Raw genomic sequence first — 22,108 nt, 5'->3', positions numbered from 1 at the left:
TTGTCTACGTTTATAACCATATTTCTTATTTTAAGCATAGTTTGATTTAAATTTCATTAGAATACGCAATACATTATTACCTCGTAGAATTAAAAACAGTCAAATATTATCAATATTAATGCATTATTATCAATTGTTAATATTTTTTTTAAAACGTGATTAAACTCAACGTTTATATGTTCAAGTAAGTAAATTAATTCGTAGTAACGCAGTTGTCATTGAATATTGTACCTATGGATAAACATTAAAAAACATTTAGAGTATTTGTTGAAACTAGTGTGTGTAGTGTTAGTGTGTGTAAGTATTGTATTGTAATTTTATTGTTTCTGGATTTATACATTATACAAAATAATAATTTGTATTAAAACTGGATTGTCGTGTCATTATTTTTTGGAAATTTATACATAATTAAATTTATGCTTTTACCACTGACAAGGGTAGGCTTTTAATTTACTGGTAACACTGGAGCTGTTATTCCTAACGCGCAAATCAGAGGCGAGTAACCGCGTAATACTGACAAAAATAAATCCAACATAAACGAAACCCGTGAAACCTACGGGTACTCGAATATCATCATACACTGGTTTTTATGTGATGACGTTTGCCGGAGCTTGGTAAGTGTAAATAATGCATATCCTGCGCGCGCATTTCAAACGTCAGTGAGTTGAGTGAGTCAGTCGATCTGTCAACAAAGCCCAAATATATTGGAATAACAAAAATATATTAAAATATTACGTAATTAAGACGTATGTCAATAATTAATATAGCGAAAAATAAACTGTAAGTGCCTATATATTACTAGGTTATTTTACTTTTATTTCAACACTAAATGTTTGGTTAGATTTTCATGCGACAAAGTGTTAATAATTCTGGGTGTTTTCTAATATTCATCATAATTGTTTTATAATTTGCCTAAAATGACACGCCACCTTGATTTTTAATGTTTATTCGGTATTTAGATTTAGAATGCAAAATTATTACCATAAATATTATTTGGAGCAATATGCCCCTGGTGGCACGGTAGTGCTCTCGCCAAGTATGCGGAAAAAACGAATAACGAGCAAATTCATTTATAAACAAATGCAAACAAACTATTCAAGATCCGTATTGTGTGCTTTCTCTGAATGAACTGTCCTGTTTAGGGCATTTTCAACACTCTTATAACTTTGTTATGGATAAAGTTATTAAATATTAACCTTAAATTTTGAGTGACCAGAGGGCCTACCGCGAAACACGTTCGACGTGTTGTCTCCTTGTCACACTTACGTATGAATCTATAAGTGCGACAGAGAGGCAACACGCTAAACGTGGTTCGCGGTAGGCCCTCAGGACGTAGTGAAACTTAGTTAGGTACATGTATTCTCATTAGCTCATTACCTACATTTTATTATTTGAACTTGTGGTTTGAAAGTTATTAAAAAAAGTTATTTTATTTCATGATATCAATTACATTATAAATTTGCCTAACCGAAAATTATAAGAAATCACTTCACGATCGTCAAAACCTACAAACTAACATGCAAGAATTTCATACTCATATTCATTTATTTATAATATTATTACATGTTAGTATAATAACCATAATAATAGAGCACTCACATCCATCTCGCTTACTTACACTCAGTGAGAGTGAGAGAAGATTATAATTTGTATATGTTTGTTTCAGCGATAATTAAAATGAACGGCGGAAATTCTGGAGCGGTGTTTTTCCTAGGGACAAGAGCACATTATCAGGTAGGTATATTTAAATGATATGTCAATATGTATCTATGCATCTCGCTTACGTGAATTAAATGCCTAAGATGCCAATCATACTGAACTTTATAAAACGCGTTCGAAAATTTTAAGGTCCTTAATCAACCCGACCGTCCCTTTGATGTGGAAAACGGGAACTCTTCTCAGACTGGCTCCACAGCCAGCTCTCTCTGGCCCGACACGGACTCGCAGAACAACGAGCGATGGTGCAACGACAACGATATTAACGGTACTTAATACTATACTATATCCCTACTCAACCTATCCGACGTTCCTTCGATGTGGAAAACGGGAACTCTTCTCAAACTGGCTCCACAGCCAGCTTTCTCTGTCCCGACACGGACTCACAGAAAAACGAGCCATGGTATAAAGACAACGATATTAACGGTACTTAATACTGTACCCCGACCCGACCGTCCTTTTGACGAGGAAAACGGCAATACTTCTCAAACTGGCTTCACAGTCAGCTCTCTCTATCCCGACACGGACTCACAGAAAAACGAGCCATAGTGTAAAAACAACGATATTAACGGTACTTAATTCCGTACAGATGTAGTGTACAATCCTTCCCCATCGTATTTTCTCGGAAACGTTCGTGTTTGTCCTGCCACTTCAGTTAACCTTAGTACTTTTTGTACTGGGACTGACTGAAATAGCAAAACACGTTCGTGCGTTTCCGTGAAAATAAGATTGGAAAGGATTATTCACTACATTTGTACTATGTCCCTTCGACATGGAAAACGGGAACTCTTCGCAGACTGGCTCTACAGCCAGCTCTCTCTGGCCCGACACGGACTCTCAGAAAAACGAGCGGTTCAACGATACAATCGGCATATACAGTAGAATCCGAATATAACGACCTTCAAGGGACCGGCGATATTATGTCGTAATACTAATAACCGGATGACGTATAAAACGGATACTATTTACATATGTATGTAATTATGTATTAAACCGAACTTGAGTAAATAATATCGACGCTAAAAACGGTTAGTCGTTATAAGCGACGTCGTTATAAATGAATTCTACTGTATATATCTAAGGCATATGTATAATTAATAAATAGGTAAATATGGGAAATCGTACAAAAATCGATTTTAAGTATGTAGTTTATAAGTATGGTTTGCTTTTTTTTCATTCATTCATAATATTTCTTTCAATTCTAGGTATCTCTGTTTGGCCCTATGGTTGACTGGTAGATAATGCCGTTTGGCATTAAGTCCGCCATTTGTACATTGTTGTATATATTTTGTGCAATAAAGTTTAAATAAATAAATCGACCTAGTACCATGGTAAGCTCAATAAGGCTTGTGTTGTGGGCAAGGACCGGAAAACCCCTCTTTACGCTTAAGCCTATCAATTCGGTAATTCGGTAATTCGGAAATCGGGAAGTGGGTCAAATTTAGCTTCCAAGATTTGACACTATAATATTATTATTATTATAGGACATTATTACACAAATTGACTAAGTCCCACAGTAAGCGCAATTAAGGCTTGTGTTGAGGGTACTTAGACAACGATATATATAATATATAGATATTTATAAATACTTAAATACATAGAAACACCCATGATTCAGGCACATATATCCATGCTCATCACACGAATAAATGCCCTTACCAGGATTTGAACCCGGGACCATCGGCTTCGTAGGCAGGGTCACTACCCACTAGGCCAGACCGGTCGTCGTACACTATCAATAGTTATTTGTTTTACAACAGCGCAAAGTTGTTGTTTAACCGCTCGTGATAATATTTATATATTTAAACTTTATTGCACACAAGAAAAACTTAATGTACAAAAGGCGAACTTAATATCAAGAGGCATTCTCTACCAGTCAACCTTAGGGTAAAGCAGAAAATATTGTAGGTGGTGAATTTAAAACTAAGAGTATTTATACCCGAGCAAGCGAAAGATTCCAAAATTGAACCACGAGCGTAGGTTGTTAGGTTCGTGTTTTAATTTAATTTTGTGATTGTTGTAGTAAACGAAGACAAAGACACTGGAGTGAAAAGGAGAGCCAAACGAAGACCGAGCGAGACAGCGCTATGCGAAGACATGAGACCGGCGCAGCTGAACGGCAATGCTAACGACAGGTGACAAGTTGACAACTATCTTTTTATTTTTTGCTCCGTTTAACATATTTATGGTTTTCACATGACCAAATTTTAGCAGAAATACTTTAATTTTTTGTTAACAGTGACACTCCAAAATCCAAAGGCCGTCGCGTGAACTTTTTCAACGCAATAACATCACTCGCGCGACGCAAACGTCGCTTACAGTCGCACACCTACCTGAAACACTTGGCCGCCCTCACTACATGCACTTACAGGGACTCGTGCAGGTGTCTGGAGTGTCAGGTACGCTATATCTCTGTCTCGCTCCAACATAGCGTCCCGCTCTTACAGTTGCTTGTCGCAAACGTCGCTTACAGTCGCATACCTACCTGAAACACTTGGCCGCCCTCACTACGTGCACCTACATGGACTCGTGCCGGTGTCTGGAGTGTCAGGTACGCTATAGCTCTGTCTCGCTCCAACATAGCGTTCCCGCTCTTACAGTCGTCTGTCGCAAACGTCGCTTACAGTCGCACACCTACCTGAAACACTTGGCCGCCCTCACTACGTGCACCTACAGGGACTTGAGCCGGTGTCAGGACACTGGAGTGTCAGGTACGCTATAGCTCTGTCTTGCTCCAACATAACGTCCCGCTCTTACAGTCGTCGCTACAGAGGTGGTTGATAAGAAATTATTATGGTCAGGTCAGGGGCGGATTAAGAAGGCGCGGGGCCCTTAGCACAATAGCTCGCGGGGCCCCCTGGTTTGAAAAAAAAAAAAGATTAAGTCCGAGTCGGACTCGCACCCCGAGGATTCAGTACCATCACAAAGTTTTTACGGTGTCTTAATTTTTTTCGACTCGTTCTCGATTAGTTTTTAACATTTTATGCAGTGTATGTTTTAGGGTTTCGTAGTCACCTAGAAACTCTTATATAAAGTCTGACCAGTAATATATGATCACGCGCCATATTGCAGAATTTCATTAAAAAAAAAATCCATAGTTAACTGAACTGTCACCCTATACAAGAGAATAACAGCACCCTTTTGACAATGATCATATATTTCTGGTCGGGCTTTAAGTAGTTTCGCCATGTCCGTCTGTCCGAGGGTTTGCTCCGTTATCTTTAGTACTAGATAGTTGTAATTTGGCTTGGATACATAAATCATGCATTGCGACAGAACGGGTAAAATAAAAACTATAAAAATAAATTAGGGTACCTCCCATACAAAATGTTTTTAATTTGATTTTTTTTTTTGCTTTGATGATAGTGTCATAGTGTGGCGTATGGTTGGATGAGGTCTTTCAAAACGAATAACGGTCTCCAAAAATCTTTTTTTATAAAGTTATTATTTTCGGAAATAATCGCTCTGTAAGAAAAAAATATGTGAACCATGGGCCCAAAAAATATGAAAAAAAAAATCGTGAAACAAAAGCTTAGTAAATACTTTAGATGAAAACTGTAGCGAAAATGATCGGTTTAGTCGCTTTTGGGTTATTACAAAAAAATCTTCTCTTCTTACTAAAAAGACGTACAAAGCGCTGCAAAGGTTATGCTTGTAATGTTATGTAAATGATACTTACAAATAGCCCCCGTTTGGCCTTTTTTTAATTTTATCACAGTTCCTTTCTTCCTCCTTACCTTCGGCTTTCATCATCAGATCAGGTCGATTTTGCCAAATTTTGACAAATGGTCAAAAAAATAGTTTGCAAGGAAAGCAGAGCCTAGAATGAAACCAATGCCATAGTGTGAACGAGGCCGTAGGCCGAGCTCCGTATAGACCCGAAGCGTTCTATCGCGGCGCGCCACCATGCAAAGGCTGAATTGTAGGAGAACAGAGTTTGGAACCAATGTGATCTCGGCGCGCCTGCTGCTCGGCCTTAGTTCTTGCTCGAAAGTGCGACTTGCTGGGATGCTTTGGGTATAGATCATATGTATCACGGATTTGCAGCAACTCGGCATATTTTGGGCGTCCGGCGAGCCGCAGAGGAGCGCGTCATTTGGCCAACTACGGGCTCAAAGCTGATCAATGATCATCATTAGGCATTAGTTGTAAGGTGCAATTTGTTATTTAAAATAGTAATATAAATAAATCATCCTTCCTTGCTTTTCACTAGTATGTTTTTAAACACAGTATCTTCTTTTGTTCGTTTCCGAGCTCTGCTGTTTCCTGCAGCTTAGCCATGCACCAAAGTTTTGAGACACTCTGCATCTTCGGTTTTATGCTAAACTCTGCTCTTGGTCTTTGCGTAAGCCAAAAAATTCTTTAAATTTGGTATCGTCATAAAGAAAAATAGACAGGATAATAACAAATAATAATAATTGATCAATATTGTTACTGACTTACGAAAAAAAATACATTGTAAATAAAATGTGGTGGTACAGGATCCGCGGAGTGCGAGTTCTACTTTTTGAACTTGGCCGGTTCCGCGTGCCGAAATCGCATGGTCAGGGTCGGAACGCGGGGCCCCCCTAGGCGCGGGGCCCTTAGCATATGCTTTTTCTGCTGTTCGGTTAATCCGCCACTGGGTCAGGTACAGTCTGAGTGCAGTCAGCTGCAGAGATAACTGACCCCCCTCCATATAAATTTGTTTGCAGCCGCTTGTATTGCAAGCTGAGCCGATTGTATTATTAGTAAAGTAATGCAGCTATTATACCTTCTAAATACTAGAAAATCACCGCCCTAATTTACCAATCGCCTACCGCCTAGAGATAAGTACCTACGTATTAGCAAAGAGAATTGATAAAAGCGTGCATCTCAGTTTGACATCCAAAACAGATGGCGCTGTACTGCGCCGTATGTTTTGCGGTCATTGAATTGTCAAACGTCAACTTATGACAATCAGAGTTACTGCAAAATGTAAGTAAATATTCTTTATTGTGCACCATACAGTTAAAAATAGACAGGAAATGAAAAAACACATAAAAGTTAGGTAACAACAGGCGGTCTTATCGCTAAGAAGTGATCTCTTCCGGACAACCTTTGGGTAGCAGGAAACTATGAACTTACAACATTGAACGGGTAGTGCCGATATACATATAATTCAACAAAATGAAGACGCAAACAATATAATACATACCTACATACTAATAAAATAAATACATATATACATACATACCTCCTGATACCGGAAAGAAAAGTGCTCAGGAAGATCCTGGGACCTGTCCGAAGTCACGACGGCTCCTGGAGGATCCGGAAAAATGCCGAGATCGAAGAGTTGGTGGCTGAGCCCAATATCATCGGCGTAACTAAATCCCACAGACTTCGCTGGCTCGGTCACCTACTCAGAATGGGGGAGGATCGCGTAGTCAAGGACGCGTACTTGGGGCGACCAACCGGCCGTCGTCCGATCGGGCGCCCCAGGTACCGCTGGTGTGATGTCGTGGAGGCCGACCTGCGTCGGCTGAATGCCAATTCATGGCAGGAAACCGCACTGGATCGGGACAGGTGGCGTTCTCTCGTTTCGGAGGCCAAGATTCTTTTTGGATCGCTGAGCCAAAGCAGTTAGTTAGTTAGTTAGTTAGTTATATACATACATGCATTATATATTATACAATCATAAATAAAGGCAAGTTAAGGCAGCGAAAGGTCTTCAAAAGATTTTTGAAAACGGGAAGGGATTTAGCACGTCTAATGTCTAATGGCAAAGCATTCCACAACCGAACAGCACGAAAAGAAAAAGAGTAAATGGTAATGTATGGAGCTGTTCAGCGCACTCTCGTTTACCTGTCAAAGTCGAAGCACGAAATTGTCTTAGATTTTATGCAAGTGTCTTATCCAAATCCAACCTCGACATTGGCAGAATCATCAACACCTTGATGGAGCCATAACACGAAAAATTTATTGATGTTACTCAATCAATGTATCTTTGGTATTAGTTTCCCACTGCTGGGCAAAGGCCTGAGGGCCTATCGCGAACCACGTTCGACGTGTTACGAATTTACAAGTGCAATAGAGAGGCAACACGTCGAACGTGGTTCGCGGTAGGCCCTCTGGTTATCCATAACTCCCGATTTTGTGCTTCCTCCGGCCAGTTGTAAATGAAGGTTTCAAAGTCGTCTCGCCATCTCCTGGGTCTTACTGTACCTAGATATAATATGAACTAAATACATCATGTAATTGTTAGATAAACAGTTAATATGACACTTAGACAGCGACCAGACACGTGCCGTGTGTGATAACCTGTAGAACTGATAGAGTCTGTTCGGAAAGAGAAGAGTCGTGGAATGTATTGGGCCCCATACATTACACGACTCTTCTCTGTCCGCATAGACTCTAAGATATATTATATGGATTCTGTCTAAGCAAACTCTGCGTAGATTTGAACAGAACAAAGTATTGGGTGTCATTATAAACGTCATGTTTTATAGAAATTTGACATTAAAAAACGTGTCGTTCCGCAGTAAAAGGGCCCTTAGGAATAAGTTAAGTAAAATGAGTAACTATTAATTACGAATATTGTTCTTCCAGAAAGGGTAACGCGTAAGTGTTGTAATGTAACACTTTCGGAGTTACATGCGTCCGTGGGCGGAGGTAACCGCTTACTAAGGCTAACTCGGTCTCTTTAAAGCAAGAGTGAATAGGCTACTACTGAACCGGTGAGCTCCATCTTAGGCCCTGTCTTCACTTTCCATCAGGTGTGACTAGAGCCAATCGCCGATCAGTTTTTAATAAAATAAAAAAAATACTTGTTTGCCTTTTACATAGTATATTCTTTGACTATGACTAAGTAGGTATATTTATTAGATTTTTTTGATAAAATGTATAGAAAAGTACCTACACAGAACGAAATTGGACCTCTTTGTTTTAGCATGGAAATTATGGGCACCTAAGCTACCTATTGCAATGCAACTATTCCAAATTACCTATTTTCTGATTTGTACCTACATAAAGTCTGTCAAGCCATTTCCGTCAGCAGATTCCATCGCTTATCGTTCCATAGGAAATTGAATTTCGCGGCTTTTTCTACTGAGAAAATTGTTTCACAGATTTATTATGCATTTAATGGGGCATTACTTTACGGTAGGTCCCCGCGGGTTATCTCACGGCCTTCAAAGGCTTCAAACTACTACGTGTTGGTGGTGTGCTAAGTTGGTGGTGGGGTAAATACAAGCGACGACAACGCATGACGTGGTGAAAATATGAACTTTCGTGGGACATCTTACTATTTGGCAGCTGCCAACTGCCAGATAGTATTGTAACACCTCTGGAGTTGCAGGCGTCCATAGGCGGTCCGTGCATGACTGTGGCACTGTGGCGCCACCCTTAGTGGGTGTTGGACTGGGACATATTGCTTATCTTTTTTTTTATACCATGACGGTGGCAAACAAGCATGCGGTCCGCCTGATGGTAAGCAGTCTCCGTAGCCTATGTACGCCTGCAACTCCAGAGGAGATACATGCGCGTTGCCGACCCTAACACCCCTCCCTCCCTTCGTTGAGCTCTGGCAACCTTACTCACCGGTAGGAACACAACACTATGAGTAGGGTCTAATGTTATTTGGCTGCGGTTTTCTGTAAGTCTTACCATGCGATAAAAACTCCGATGCCTGGTAATCGCTGAGTATCCTCAAACATGATATTGCCGATTTTTAGAAGCGAAGCGATAATCACATGTTTAGCTTTTGTGCAAAATTTGTTATAATTTTTTAAAGTGCATTTTAGAACTGTTTCGTGCTTTTTTTTCCATTAAGCGAAAGTCAAAAACTCAGAATCCGATTCGCTGAAATCCCTCGAGAAGACCTCAAGATTGCTAATAAAATTTTTGGCAGCCGTATCGTGACCTTAAAAAGCTCTAGAGTCAAACCAAGATAAGTTGGCAGCGATTTTGATAGCCCAGACGGTGCACGGTTTATTTTAAACGTCAAACTTCCATGAAATTATGATGTTTACTTGACACTTGCACCGTCTGGGCTGTCAAAATCACTGCCAACTTATCTTGGTTCGACTCTACAACTAATCAAATACTCCGCCTTCTGTACCTAATAATATAATATAAGCCTTTTCTCAAACTTGTAATGAAATGTTGACATGACTTGCTTCAAATTAGGGGGGTGGGGTTAGGGTCGGCAACGCGCATGTAACGCCTCTGGAGTTGCAGGTGTACATAGGCTACGGAGACTGCTTACCATCCGGCAGGCCGTATGCTTGTTTGCCACCGACGTAGTATAAAAAAAAAGGTCCGGAAATACTACATATCAGGTGCGATGAGTGAAGATGATATGTAATGGCATTTCATACAGCCTTACACACCTAGGCCTGTAAGGCAACCTTCTTTTGTTTTTAAACGTCAAATTATGGCACGTCTTGACTCTTGGCATTCAACCATAAAAAACCTATAAGCAAAATTCTGCCATTATCTTTTTTTTTCTTTTTTGTGTTTGTTAAATATTATTTCAGGGCTTCAAAGGGGAACAAAATTTCATTATTTTTGCGCTACGACGCACGGCCTAAACCGTGCGTTGTAGCGTAAAAATAATCAAAGTTTCGTACCCCTTTAATAACCCCAAAGTAAGAATAAAAAAACACAAAAAAGAAAGAAAAAAAAAGCGTAATGGCGTGCGTCGTAGCGCCAAAATAATTAAATTTTTGTTCCCCTTCAATACCCCACGCACTGAATAACCTATCACATTAGGACATTAAACAATCATCATCATCATCATCCTATTTTTTAGGGTTCCGTAGCCAAATGGCATAAAACGGAACCCTTATAGTTTCGCCATGTCCGTCTGTCTGTCTGTCTGTCTGTCTGTCTGTCTGTCTGTCTGTCTGTCTGTCCGAGGCTTTGCTCCGTGGTCGTTAGTGCTAGAAAGCTGAAATTTGGCATGGATATATAAATCAATAAAGCCGACAAAGTCGTACAATAAAATCTAAAAATTTAATTTTTTTTAGGGTACCTCCCCTACACGTAAAGTGGGGGTGAAATTTTTTTTTCGCTTCAACCCTAGAGTGTGGGGTATCGTTGGAAAGGTCTTTCAAAACTAATAGGGGTTTTCAAGAAACATTTTTTGATAAAGTGAATATATTCGGAGATAATCGCTCCGAAAGAAAAAAAATATGTGTCCCCCCCCCTCTAACTTTTGAACCATAGGTCCAAAAAATATGAAAAAAATCGTGGAAGTAGAGCTTAAGAAAGACATTAAATGAAAACTATAGCGGACATGATCAGTTTAGCTGTTTTTGAGTTATCGCAAAAAGTTTTCCCTTCATAGTAAAAAGACTTACTTTAATTAGGTACTGATTATGCAAATTTGCCTATTTGTTTAACTCGGGTGAAAGGTACCGTTTCATCCCTTGGTTAACAATTTACTATACTTTAAGCTCCAGTTTAGCTTATTGTGACGGAAGAGTAACTACGGAACCCTACACTGAGCGTGGCCCGACATGCTCTTGGCCGGTTATTTAAATTATTTCATTGCAAGTTTGAGAAAAGCACTATACAAATCTCGGCGAGAAACGCGTTTGCCGGCCGCGTATCCCTATTCGACCTCGATACGCTCGGCCGTCTATATTTTGGTCTATATCTGCTTGGCCTGCAACCCTTCGTTTCCCGTCCTCTATAGTAATGTACTATTTATTCAGACAATGTTTACAAATTTTACATTTTCAAGTTTAAATTGTACATTTCTTATCAAATATGTAGTTTGACATAAAATTTACTGTACCCCTAGTGTAAATAAATTCGTTTTCGAAACGTGACGTACGCGTTTGCGTTTAGTCTCATTTTGTATTGGATTTAGAAAGAGCGCGCCAAGCGGGACGTTTTGGAAACTCAAAATCCTATACAAAATGAGACTAAACGCAAACGCGTTCGTCACGTTATGATGTCGATTAAATTTACACTAGGGGTACTGTACCTACTGCACGTTAAACTTGATTTAACTGCAATATGCACTTAATGATACGCCCCGGGTTATCTATCGGCCTTCAGATTAGCACGTGTCGACAAGGTCTGACCGAGTTGAGTGCCCGTCGGGATTGGAATATTCTCGTGCAAGCGGCCCAGTGACCTATTTTTAGAACAGATAAAACCTAGGGTTCTTAATCTTAACACATTCGCTACCAACGTTTTCGTAGCGCTAGCGTTTTCCCGCTTTGTAGAGAAAAGCAACTACGAACAGAGAACCCGCCGAGCGGATTCCCGGTACTCAATGTGTTCCTTTTCAGTTCTGTCACCCCTATGACTAACTAGGGACCCGATTTTACCCCTCCTCCCAATAATTAACAATATTCTTTCTTACAGGTATAATTTTTGTTATATTTAGTTAAGCTTAGTGCCCCCGTATAATACTAGTTTTACCCCTACGGGGTATTTACCAAATTAGGAACCGCTGACCTAGGGCCTCTACTCTCCTCAATTCCTCACCGATGCATGCATAGTTTTAAATACCTAGTTGCTGAGTATCGATCCATCAAAAGCTGCAATGTACTTAACGTAAATCGCATGCAATTATCTGGGAGTTTTCACAAAATATTGTAATTGTATCCAATTAGCGTGAATAGCTTAGAAAAGTTAATCGCTGTCAGTTTTGTGACGACAATTAAGCATGAAATCTCCTTGGGAATCAAATTTTTGCATTTTTTAGGGTTCCGTAGTCAACTAGGAACCCTTATAGTTTCGCCATGTCCGCCTGTCTGTCCGAGGCTTTGCTCCGTGGTCGTTAGTGCTAGGAAGCTGAAATTCGGCATGGATATATAAATCAATAAAGCCGAAAAAGTCGTACAATAAAATCTAAAAATTTAATTTTTTTGAGGGTACTTCCCCTACACGTAAAGTGGGGGTAATTTTTTTTTTTTGCTTCAACCCTAGTGTGGGGTATCGTTGGAAAGGTCTGTCAAAACGAATAGGGGTCTTCAACAATCATTTTTTGATAGTGAATATATTCGGAGATAATCGCTCCGAAAGAAAAAAAAATGTGTCCCCCCCCCCTCTAACTTTTGAATCATAGGTCCAAAAAATATAAAAAAAATCGTGGAAGTAGAGCTTAAGAAAGACATTAAATGAAAACTATAGCGGACATTATCAGTTTAGCTGTTTTTGAGTTATCGGAAAAAGTTTCCCCTTCATAGTAAATAGACTTACTTTAATTAGGTACTGATATGCAAATTTGCTTATTTGTTTAACTCTCGTAAATGGTACCGTTTCATCCCTTGGTTAACAATTTACTATACTTTAAGCTCCAGTTTAGCTTATTGTGACGGAAGAGTAACTACGGAACCCTACACTGAGCGTGGCCCCACATGCTCTTGGCCGGTTTTATTCACTGTAATATCGCTTATAGACCTTATAGTTTATGAAATAAACACCAATACCAAGTTTTTATTAAAATTTCATGCTTAATTATTGTCACATAACTGACAGTAATTATCTTTTCTTAACAACTCGCGTTAATTGGGTAAGTACACTATTTTCTGAAAACTCCTATCTGTGAGATGCGTAGAGGCCCTTAGAGGTAGTGTTTTATTTTTATTAAAAAAAATATTCTATGTCAACTAGTTCATGAAGATGACAGTTCGAAAAAAGTCAAACTAAGGCCCATAGCTATGGTTAATAGGTGTTCGTGTCATCCACGATGACGCGCAGATTAGTCAAATCTAACCTTTAGTCACATGACAATAGGAGTGAAGGCACACGACTTTGTGAAAAACACGATCTATGCATTAAATTGTATAAAATAAAATGGGGACTATGTTTAAACGCAGAATTGGTTGTACTGACTCATTAAATTATTAAATACAATTTTAATGTAATAGTTTTAATATTTTACTGTAAATATAAATTTGACAAATATCTAACTTAACATTAACATACAAGATAATGGAACAACATACAAAATCACAGGCCGTCTATTCCCTTGACATCTGTATGATCTAATACATAAACACAACAATGTCACTATGTATAGGTATATATTTACATTCTACATGTCAACCTTACTTGGAAGTCCAATTTTTAAATCTACATATAATTTGAAGGCTGACTTTAGTTTATAGTTACCATCATCAAATATATCTGTACTATACAGATGCTCTAAAATAGTTGAACATAATGAACATGCTGTATAAATCCTTGCTAATAATCATGTTCAGATGATTATGAGCATCTTGTTCAGTCTGATATGATGAGGACTTTTAGATCACCGCCAGGCCATAGATATTTTTTATGTCAAAAGAAAGTCAATACAAATTAGTGGTCAAAAGATTATACTTACACAAATAAGTCAATTAACATGAATTAAAGATTTAAAATGTCCATTAACAAGAGGTTTAGATCATTAAATAGGTAGTTGATTATAATAAAAAATATAAAAGTGAGTTAATATTTTAGTTTAACCTATATTTGAGGAAGCTAAACATAATGCCAAGTTGTGAACCACTTTCCATAATTAATTAAGCCATTTATTTAAAGCTTTGATCATATATTATTGCTAAAATGTACAGCACCATTTATAATGTTAATTTACAAAATTGCATGTCTATTTTGCAAGTCCAATGACTTAAATGTTAGTTTGGCAAAAATAATGTACAAAATAAAATATAAATGTCAAATCATTCAACAAATTTGTCTATGTCATATTCATGTTCAGCGCTTGTATCAGCTTCGTCGGTAACTTCATGTAGTTTCTTTCGTTCTTCTAAACGGACACATTTTGGGCATTTCTGTCCTTTGCGGAGCCAACAGACTCGGTGTAACATGGTGTTACATTTGTTACACATTATGGCCCCACTGTCAAATGGATAGAGAATCTCATCATTACTACAAATTTCACATAAATAACCCTTCCCTGAGCATAAATTGCATTTGGTAATGTGAGTGCGGCAGACTTCCGTCAACTCTGTTAGTTGTGTCTCTAGAGTCCCATCATTAATTGCTTGCAAATGTGCCATACTGTACTTCTTATTAATATCTCCTAACTGCATAAACAAAGGCGAAAGAAGAGTTGAGCCCTCTGAACAGGCACATAAGTATCTCCTCATCCACTCAAGGTCTTTTCGCATCTTATGCACCCATTCTAGTTCTGCTATAAAATTAAAAAGCTTCGGATTGATGCTCTCTAGATCTATGTAAGGAAGATTCCAAGCTAGGTTCAACATCTGGAAGGCGAGTCGTGATACGTAATGTTTGTCCCAGTCCCAATTATGTACAACTCTGGCAGGTATTGCCGATTGATCGTTCCAATGACATGTTGTGCAGAAGTACAAGCCAGTGTAGTCACATAGCCTTGGCTCATTCCAAGCATCTTTAAAGGTCAGCGCTGTTCCACATTCCGCACATTTATAGTCTTGAGCTGCTAAACCTTTTTCCGGACAGATATCCATCTCAAACTGCCCCTTGTCAGTCATAACAACATGTGCACAGACTCTGCAAATGTAGTCTACACATTTGTAATGACTTAAATAGCCACAGTCGCTGCAAATGTATGAGCTTTGTACAATACTCCATATTACACCACTACAATGGTCGCAGTACTGTTTTCTGTTCTGAGGTGTTGTTTGTTGCTTAAAATGGTGACCTTTTATACACACACCTAATCTAGGCTGTCCGTCAGTGTCCTTAATATCTTCCAAACGTAATCGCAGTTCGACTAGATATCTAACAAGCCACTTACGCTCATCGGAGCACTGTTGGCTATTTAAAATTAATTCCTTGCATTGTTTAATTGCCTTTTCGACTTCTTCTTTCGTTGCTGTGCTGTGGATTTTTAGTTTTTTAATAGCTATCGTTTTTGGTACTTGATGTAAGGAATCGTAGCTTTCATCAGCTGACACACAACCCGAGGTCGACGAGGAGGATTTTGAGTAAGCGTCCGCCGTTCGTGGGCTGCAGCAAATTAAACTGTTTTGGTATTTGGGCGAGTCGAACGCTGCAGCCATTGTTGAGCACTTTAATCACATTAACTAGAACTTTTAACTGTTTCTGTGGCACAATTACAGTCTGGTGGGGCGTCCGCCTAGTTTTAACACACTACGTAACGCAACGCAGTTCATTCATGCGTCTTCAATCGTATTTCCCTTTGTTTTGACCAATTGAAAATATTTTCGTAGTGTCGTCATTTTTTACTACGAATGAGACTATTTCTACTATTTTCTATTACATTACATGATAAAGTCAACAATTGAACATCTTTACTGCTATTAGAATAAGATATAATTTAGATGCAAAGTAATTTTTGGTAATTTAGACGAAAAGGGGCGTCATTATATGATTTGACATGCAGAATAATTCGTGACGTTATGTTGGTTAACTACTCAATACGTTCCGTTTCACCAAATTATATATGTGAGTTAAAGTTCAAACGGAAATAGCTTTTAAATAAACAACTAATATATGATTTTAATATTTACAATTGATTAATGTAAAGTATTTGTTAAGTAAAAGATTAAAATTTGATTTCATTTCAATGTACAAATCGAGACTGTAGTCTGTGGAACGGAACGTATTTATGCCAACATAACGTAATAATAAACAGCGCACATTGATGCCTTATTTGAAAACAGGTTTGATCGGCTTCAAGAATATAAACAATTTAAATTATTCATGTACCTATTCCGTTTTTATGACTCACGACGTCTATGTATACATAAAATGAGCTAAATATGTTATTAGGTCAAGAACACGGAACATAAACATGTTCATTGCAGAGTAAATATTTTTGTACAATAGCTGTATTGTAATATAAAGAAGTTTTTATGCAGGCTGGGTTAGGTTTAGGTACCTGGATATTGTTTATTTAGGCATACCAATCGATAGGTACTATGTCAGTATGTCAATCATGGGTGCTAGAAATTGTAGGATGAAAAAAGTATTGTACAAAGGGCATACCGCGTACACCGAAGTTCGCAAATTTGCGGGCAAATTCCAAAAGTTTTCATAAACGCGCAAGTGAATCATCTCTGCTTGTTGCAGGCGTCCATGGGCTGGAATGACCGCTCTCCATTAGGCTAACGTTGATTAAAATAAAACATAAATAATAGAAAATACTAGTTGTTTGGGAGGTTAGCGAATCTGAATTACTTTCAGGAGCAGCAGACGGGTCTCTTCAATGACTTGTTTATATTTTAATTTTACAAATTGTTTTAATTTTTAAATTATATTAAATGAAATTAACAAAAATTGGAACGTTGGCGATTCTATATAAAAAAGCAAAAAAATCGCGAGAGCGGCTTGTGTGCCGTGTCGTATGAGGTCGTAAAGTGATGGCTATCGCCGCGCCCCCGCGCGGCCGTGCTTGGAACTCCGCCTCTTCTTGTGATGCCCGCTAGATGGCGTTAGACTCGCGAACACTAGTGTTAAAGTTGAAATATGTTTTATTATTTCAGAGCCGCTACTTCGAATGCGACGAGGACGAGGAATCCTCGGAAGATGATGAGTATGAGTATTACGCCGCTCTCTACGCGAGTCAGGTCAGAAACAAGTGTCAGCATGATGATGATGACGAGGTATGATCATATTGATCATTAATATTATTATCAGACAATAAATTTGATTTCAAACAGTGGAGCGTGCGACCAATAAAGACGACTCACATTAGAAAGTTAAATTGAAAAAGGTGCATTAAATATTTCTTGTATATATTTTTAAATAAATAAAATGGAATGAGCTTCCTGCCGAGGTTTTCCCGAGGGGTTACAGTATGGGGTTCTTCAAAAAAGGAGTGTATAGGTTTTTAAAGGGTTGGCAACGCGCATGTAATGCCTCTGGTGTTGCAGGCGTCCATAGGCTATGGTGACTGCTTACCATCAGGCGGGCCGTATGCTTGTTTGCCACCGTCGTGGTATAAAAAAAAAATTCCAGACAACATCGATTCATAGGTATACATTTACATTTACAATAAAAAATAAATAAAATTAGGTGTATAACAGAAAAATTCTTGACTAAAATTAAAATTAAATTAATTGAGCATTTGATAATTGATAAAATAAAAATAACGTGACGATTCATTGATAGGTAATAAATGTAATAATAAAATTAATTGATTATTAAAAGATTAAAATTAAAGTTAAAACACTCAAAGGGTTGCGCAGTCCAATTTAGTTAAAATGTCAAAACTTAAATAAAGGCTGCGTTTCCTTCCACCAGAGACGTGCGAGTATGCGCCGGGAGGGATTTGTGTGATCAAAACCAATAGAATCACTCAATTTAACTATCCTCGCTCAGCGCAGCTCTAATGGACAATATTCTATAGTTCTTAACACACATATTCCTCGTTAGCTCGCTACGCATCTTCACACATCTCTGGTGGAAACGCGGCCTTTATCAAAAAATGATTTCGTACAAAACTTAACGCACATGCGATAAATACCCTTGGGGGTCTCAATCGTCCATAGACTACGGTAACCGCTCACTTATAATGATAAATCCGTTTATTTAAGACGTTAGGTCCAACACAATCGAATTATACAATGTAAAAAAAGCAAATTTAAAAATAAATTAACTTCGGACTGTATGCTTATTTGTCACAGACTTGGTATAATAAAAAGTTTTGCAATATACTTTGGTTTTTGGGATGCAGATATTAATAGGTATTTCTGTAGACGTGAAGAGACATTAAAAAAAATCTAAGGGTTAACGATTTATGAGTATTAGTAATAGGTAAGTATGTGGTCTTATCTACAGTGATTGAGTTGTTAACTTGTTGCATTATTCGGGAGATTTTAAATTACGAATTGCTTATTTACAGGTATTTATCGATACTGTGCCTGCAGACAACGCGTCGACGGACATGTTGCTGGATGCCGACGAACCTAAAGAGAAGTCCGTCTCGTCGGACAATGTGTCCGATAATACGGAACCTGAAGCCGACGCGCATCTCGAGCTAGAGGTAGGTACTAGGTGCAAGTTGTTCAGTAGTTTCACCGAGACAAGTCCGTATTATCGGACAACGCGTCCGATAATACGGAGCCTGGGGGCCTACCGCGAAAACCGGAATTCGCCAATTGCGGGGATCTTTCTCTTTTACTCTCACTAAGACGTAATTAGAGTGACAGAGAAAAATTCCCGCAATTGACGAACTTCTATTTTCGCGGTAGGCCCCCAGAACCCGATGCGCCCTTCGAGCTAGAGAGAAGTTTTTATATTGAAGGAATTTGTTCACTTATAAAGAGATTTACGCATTTATTTTGCTTATAGTTATAAGTAAAGGGACATCTTAAAGTAATAGTACCTACCGCGAAAAGGTATAGGCAGGTATATGACTTTGCACGCATACCATTTGGTTTAACCAATGCACCTTTAACCTTTTGACCGCCAAAGACGTCATATGACGCGCGCGGCTACAGCCCAATATCACCCTTCTAAGGTGTTACCCTTGCGCTATGACATGGGGTTCTTTAAGAAGCAGGTATTTAGGGTTCTCAAAGGTTGGCAACGCATAAGTGGCTCCCCCGATGTTGCTTATGTCCATGGGCGGCGATGACTGCTTCCCATCAGGCGGCTCGCCTGCTCGTTTGCAGCCTATTACATAAAAAAAAAACTTCATACGTACCGACAAGGTTCACGATTACGCGCCGCGTATGATAGGCGTGACGTTCAAAAGGTTAAAAAAAACCTGGACACACGGGCTCTTTAATTCAATACTAATTTACACCTGAAATTTTAATAAAAGTTATTCAGTTTCGTAATAATTTTGATTGCAGGTGGCAGCTGGCACGCCGATAGTCCTCAATTATTTGCTAACCCATCCTTTCCACTGCTGTATCCAGTAGAACAGAAACATCGTATCTGGGGGCCTACCGCGAAAACCGAAATTCGCAAATTGCGGGGATGTTTCTCTTTTACTCTCACTAAGACGAAATTAGAGTGACAGAAAAATGCCCGCAATTGGCGAACTTCGTTTATCGCGGTAACAGCCCTAACCCTGAGGGCCTACCGCGAACCACGTTCGACGTGTTGCCTCTCTGTCGCACTTGTAAATTCGGACGTAAATGTGACAGGGAAGCAACAACGTTGAACGTGGTTCGCGGTAGGCCCTCTGGGCTACAGCCGCGAAAATCGAAGTTCGTCAATTGCGGGAATTTTTCTCTGTCACTCTAATGATGTCTTAGTGAGAGTAAAAGAGAAAAATCCCTGAAATTTGCGAATTTCGGTTTTCGCGGTAGGCCCCCTGACCAGCTGGGTTATCGGGCTTTCGCCGACCGACTTGGTCATTGACCGATCAAGCACGAAGCATCTCCATTTCAGCTTGGGCAATTCAATTAGTATACGACCAAAACCGAACATTCGATTTTGCTCTAGTTTCGACCGAAGGTTCGCTATACAATCTAGGCATGATTTTTGCGCCGAAACCGGAACTTCGGTTGGACACAAAGGTTCGGTAGTTTTTTGGTTGAAACCATAGTCTTGTTTTTAGGGTTCCGTAGCCAAATGGCAAAAAACGGAACCCTTATAGATTCGTCATGTCCGTCTGTCTGTCCGATTATGTCACCGCCACTTTTTTCCGAAACTATAAGAGCTATACTGTTCAAACTTGGTAAGTAGATGTATTCTATGAACCGCATTAGGATTTTTACACAAAAATAGAAAAAAAAACAATAAATTTTGGGGGTTCCCCATACTTAGAACTGAAACTCAAAAAATCTTTTTTCATAAAACCCATACGTGTGGGGTATCTATGGATAGGTCTTTAAAAATGATATTGAGGTTTCTAATAATATAATTTTTTTTCTAAACTGAATAGTTTGCGCGAGAGACACTTCCAAAGTGGTAAAATGTGTGTCCCCCCCTGTAGCTTCTAAAATAACAGAATGAAAAATTTAAAAAAAATATATGATATACATTGCTATGCAAACTTCCACCGAAAATTGGTTTGAACGAGATCTTGTAAGTAGTTTTTTTAATAAAAAAAAAAAAACAAAAAGCATTTATTTCGTTAAATAGTATACAACATAACACATTCATGGTTGGGACTTCCTAGTAAGTATGTATAATACCTGTGACAGGAAGCCCCGCTCTTCTACATTTGTCTAGTACATTTGTACACGGTTAACGACAATGAAGTCTAACATTGTGCAAACGGCTATTATTTTAAGCAAAAGAAAATAATAACTTACATAATACTATTATTACTATTTCAATATTTGTATAATTATTAACATTTTAAATTCTGCTTATATTCAAAAAGAAAGAAAGAAGTGATTAGCTTACAATTCGTGTGTGTGTGTGTGTGTGTGTGTGTGTGTGTGTGTGTGTGTATGTGTATGTTTCAGTTACTATCGTACTCGTCATCCTAATAGAATTTCTGTTTCGTCGTATGTAATATTTTTTAGCCAATTTATAGGGCTATTTTACATTCATACCAAGGCAAACAGTAGATATTAATTTTTTCGTTTATCATATTATAAAGGTGTATTGATAATGCCTGATATTGTCTTCTTCCAAATTTAGATTTACAGTTCACTGGAGGGATAACAGATTTTTTACGTCTACGTGATAAGATCGTTGTATCAAACTTTACAGTTCTATGTACTCGTAATACCGCCGCTGTAATACAGTAGAATCCGTTTATTATGACATCGAAAGGAATTGACAAACACGTCATAATAAGCGGACGTCATACAAAACGTTTTGTGAAATGAAAAACCTTTTATATGTAAATATGTATGTACTTAAGTATTCTAATACAGAAACATAGTAAATACATATGTCTACATACATATTAAATCAAAATCAAAATTGTACATAATCAGCACATTATAACACATACAAGTGTATTTTTTACTGTAAGAAATCTGTAATTTTTCATTAAACCTTCAAGCGTCAATTACTGAGATTCAAAACAAAAACGAGCCACGTCCCGAACGTCGTCGGGAATCAACGAACATTACCGGAGGTGTAAAGAATCATGTCGGTCATTATAACCGGACATAATTTATTAAAAATGGGTCATAATAAGCGACATGTCACTGTAAGGGAAGTCATTATATCCGACTTTTTTATAAAGAATTTTATATGAAAACCAAACTTCGTGGTGTAATTACGTCATAATAACCGGTTGGTCAATATAGGCGGAGTCATTATAAACGGATTCTACTGTATATAATTTTCTCATAGTAAGCTGTTCACTAATTTTATAAAGTTCTTGTGTTGGATAGCGATATGGTTTTTGGTGCATAACTTTTAGCAGACATCTCTGACTTCGTTCCACTTCTAAAAATTTACTCTTACTTTTAGTTTTTTTAATACGTCATAAAATTAAAAAAAAAAAAAACATCAAACCCATACGTGTGGGATATCTATGGATAGGTCTTCAAAAATGATATTTACGTTCCTAATATCATTGTTTTCTAAACTGAATAGT

The 22,108-nt window shown here is 38.3% G+C and overlaps 2 protein-coding genes across 2 annotated transcripts; one reads left to right on the top strand and one right to left on the bottom strand.

Moving 5' to 3' along the window:
• The first annotated feature begins 286 nt into the window (after nucleotides 1–286).
• LOC133532205 (uncharacterized) lies at nucleotides 287–20,378 on the top strand. The gene is made up of 8 exons (XM_061870770.1): nucleotides 287–780; nucleotides 1,667–1,734; nucleotides 1,849–1,984; nucleotides 3,740–3,851; nucleotides 3,956–4,115; nucleotides 17,133–17,252; nucleotides 18,494–18,634; nucleotides 19,449–20,378. The coding sequence occupies exons 2-8, from the start codon at nucleotides 1,678–1,680 to the stop codon at nucleotides 19,515–19,517; spliced, it is 795 nt and encodes a 264-aa protein (XP_061726754.1). The 5' UTR covers nucleotides 287–780; nucleotides 1,667–1,677; the 3' UTR covers nucleotides 19,518–20,378.
• LOC133532201 (differentially expressed in FDCP 8 homolog) lies at nucleotides 13,504–16,034 on the bottom strand. Its single transcript, XM_061870755.1, has one exon. It carries the CDS (start codon nucleotides 15,684–15,686, stop codon nucleotides 14,361–14,363), a length of 1,326 nt encoding a protein of 441 aa, XP_061726739.1. The 5' UTR covers nucleotides 15,687–16,034; the 3' UTR covers nucleotides 13,504–14,360.
• Nucleotides 20,379–22,108: the final 1,730 nt, after the last annotated feature.

The sequence above is a fragment of the Cydia pomonella genome, chromosome 26, assembly GCF_033807575.1.
Source record: "Cydia pomonella isolate Wapato2018A chromosome 26, ilCydPomo1, whole genome shotgun sequence".
Lineage (NCBI taxonomy): Eukaryota > Metazoa > Arthropoda > Insecta > Lepidoptera > Tortricidae > Cydia > Cydia pomonella.
This window is presented reverse-complemented; position numbering and strand designations above follow the sequence as displayed.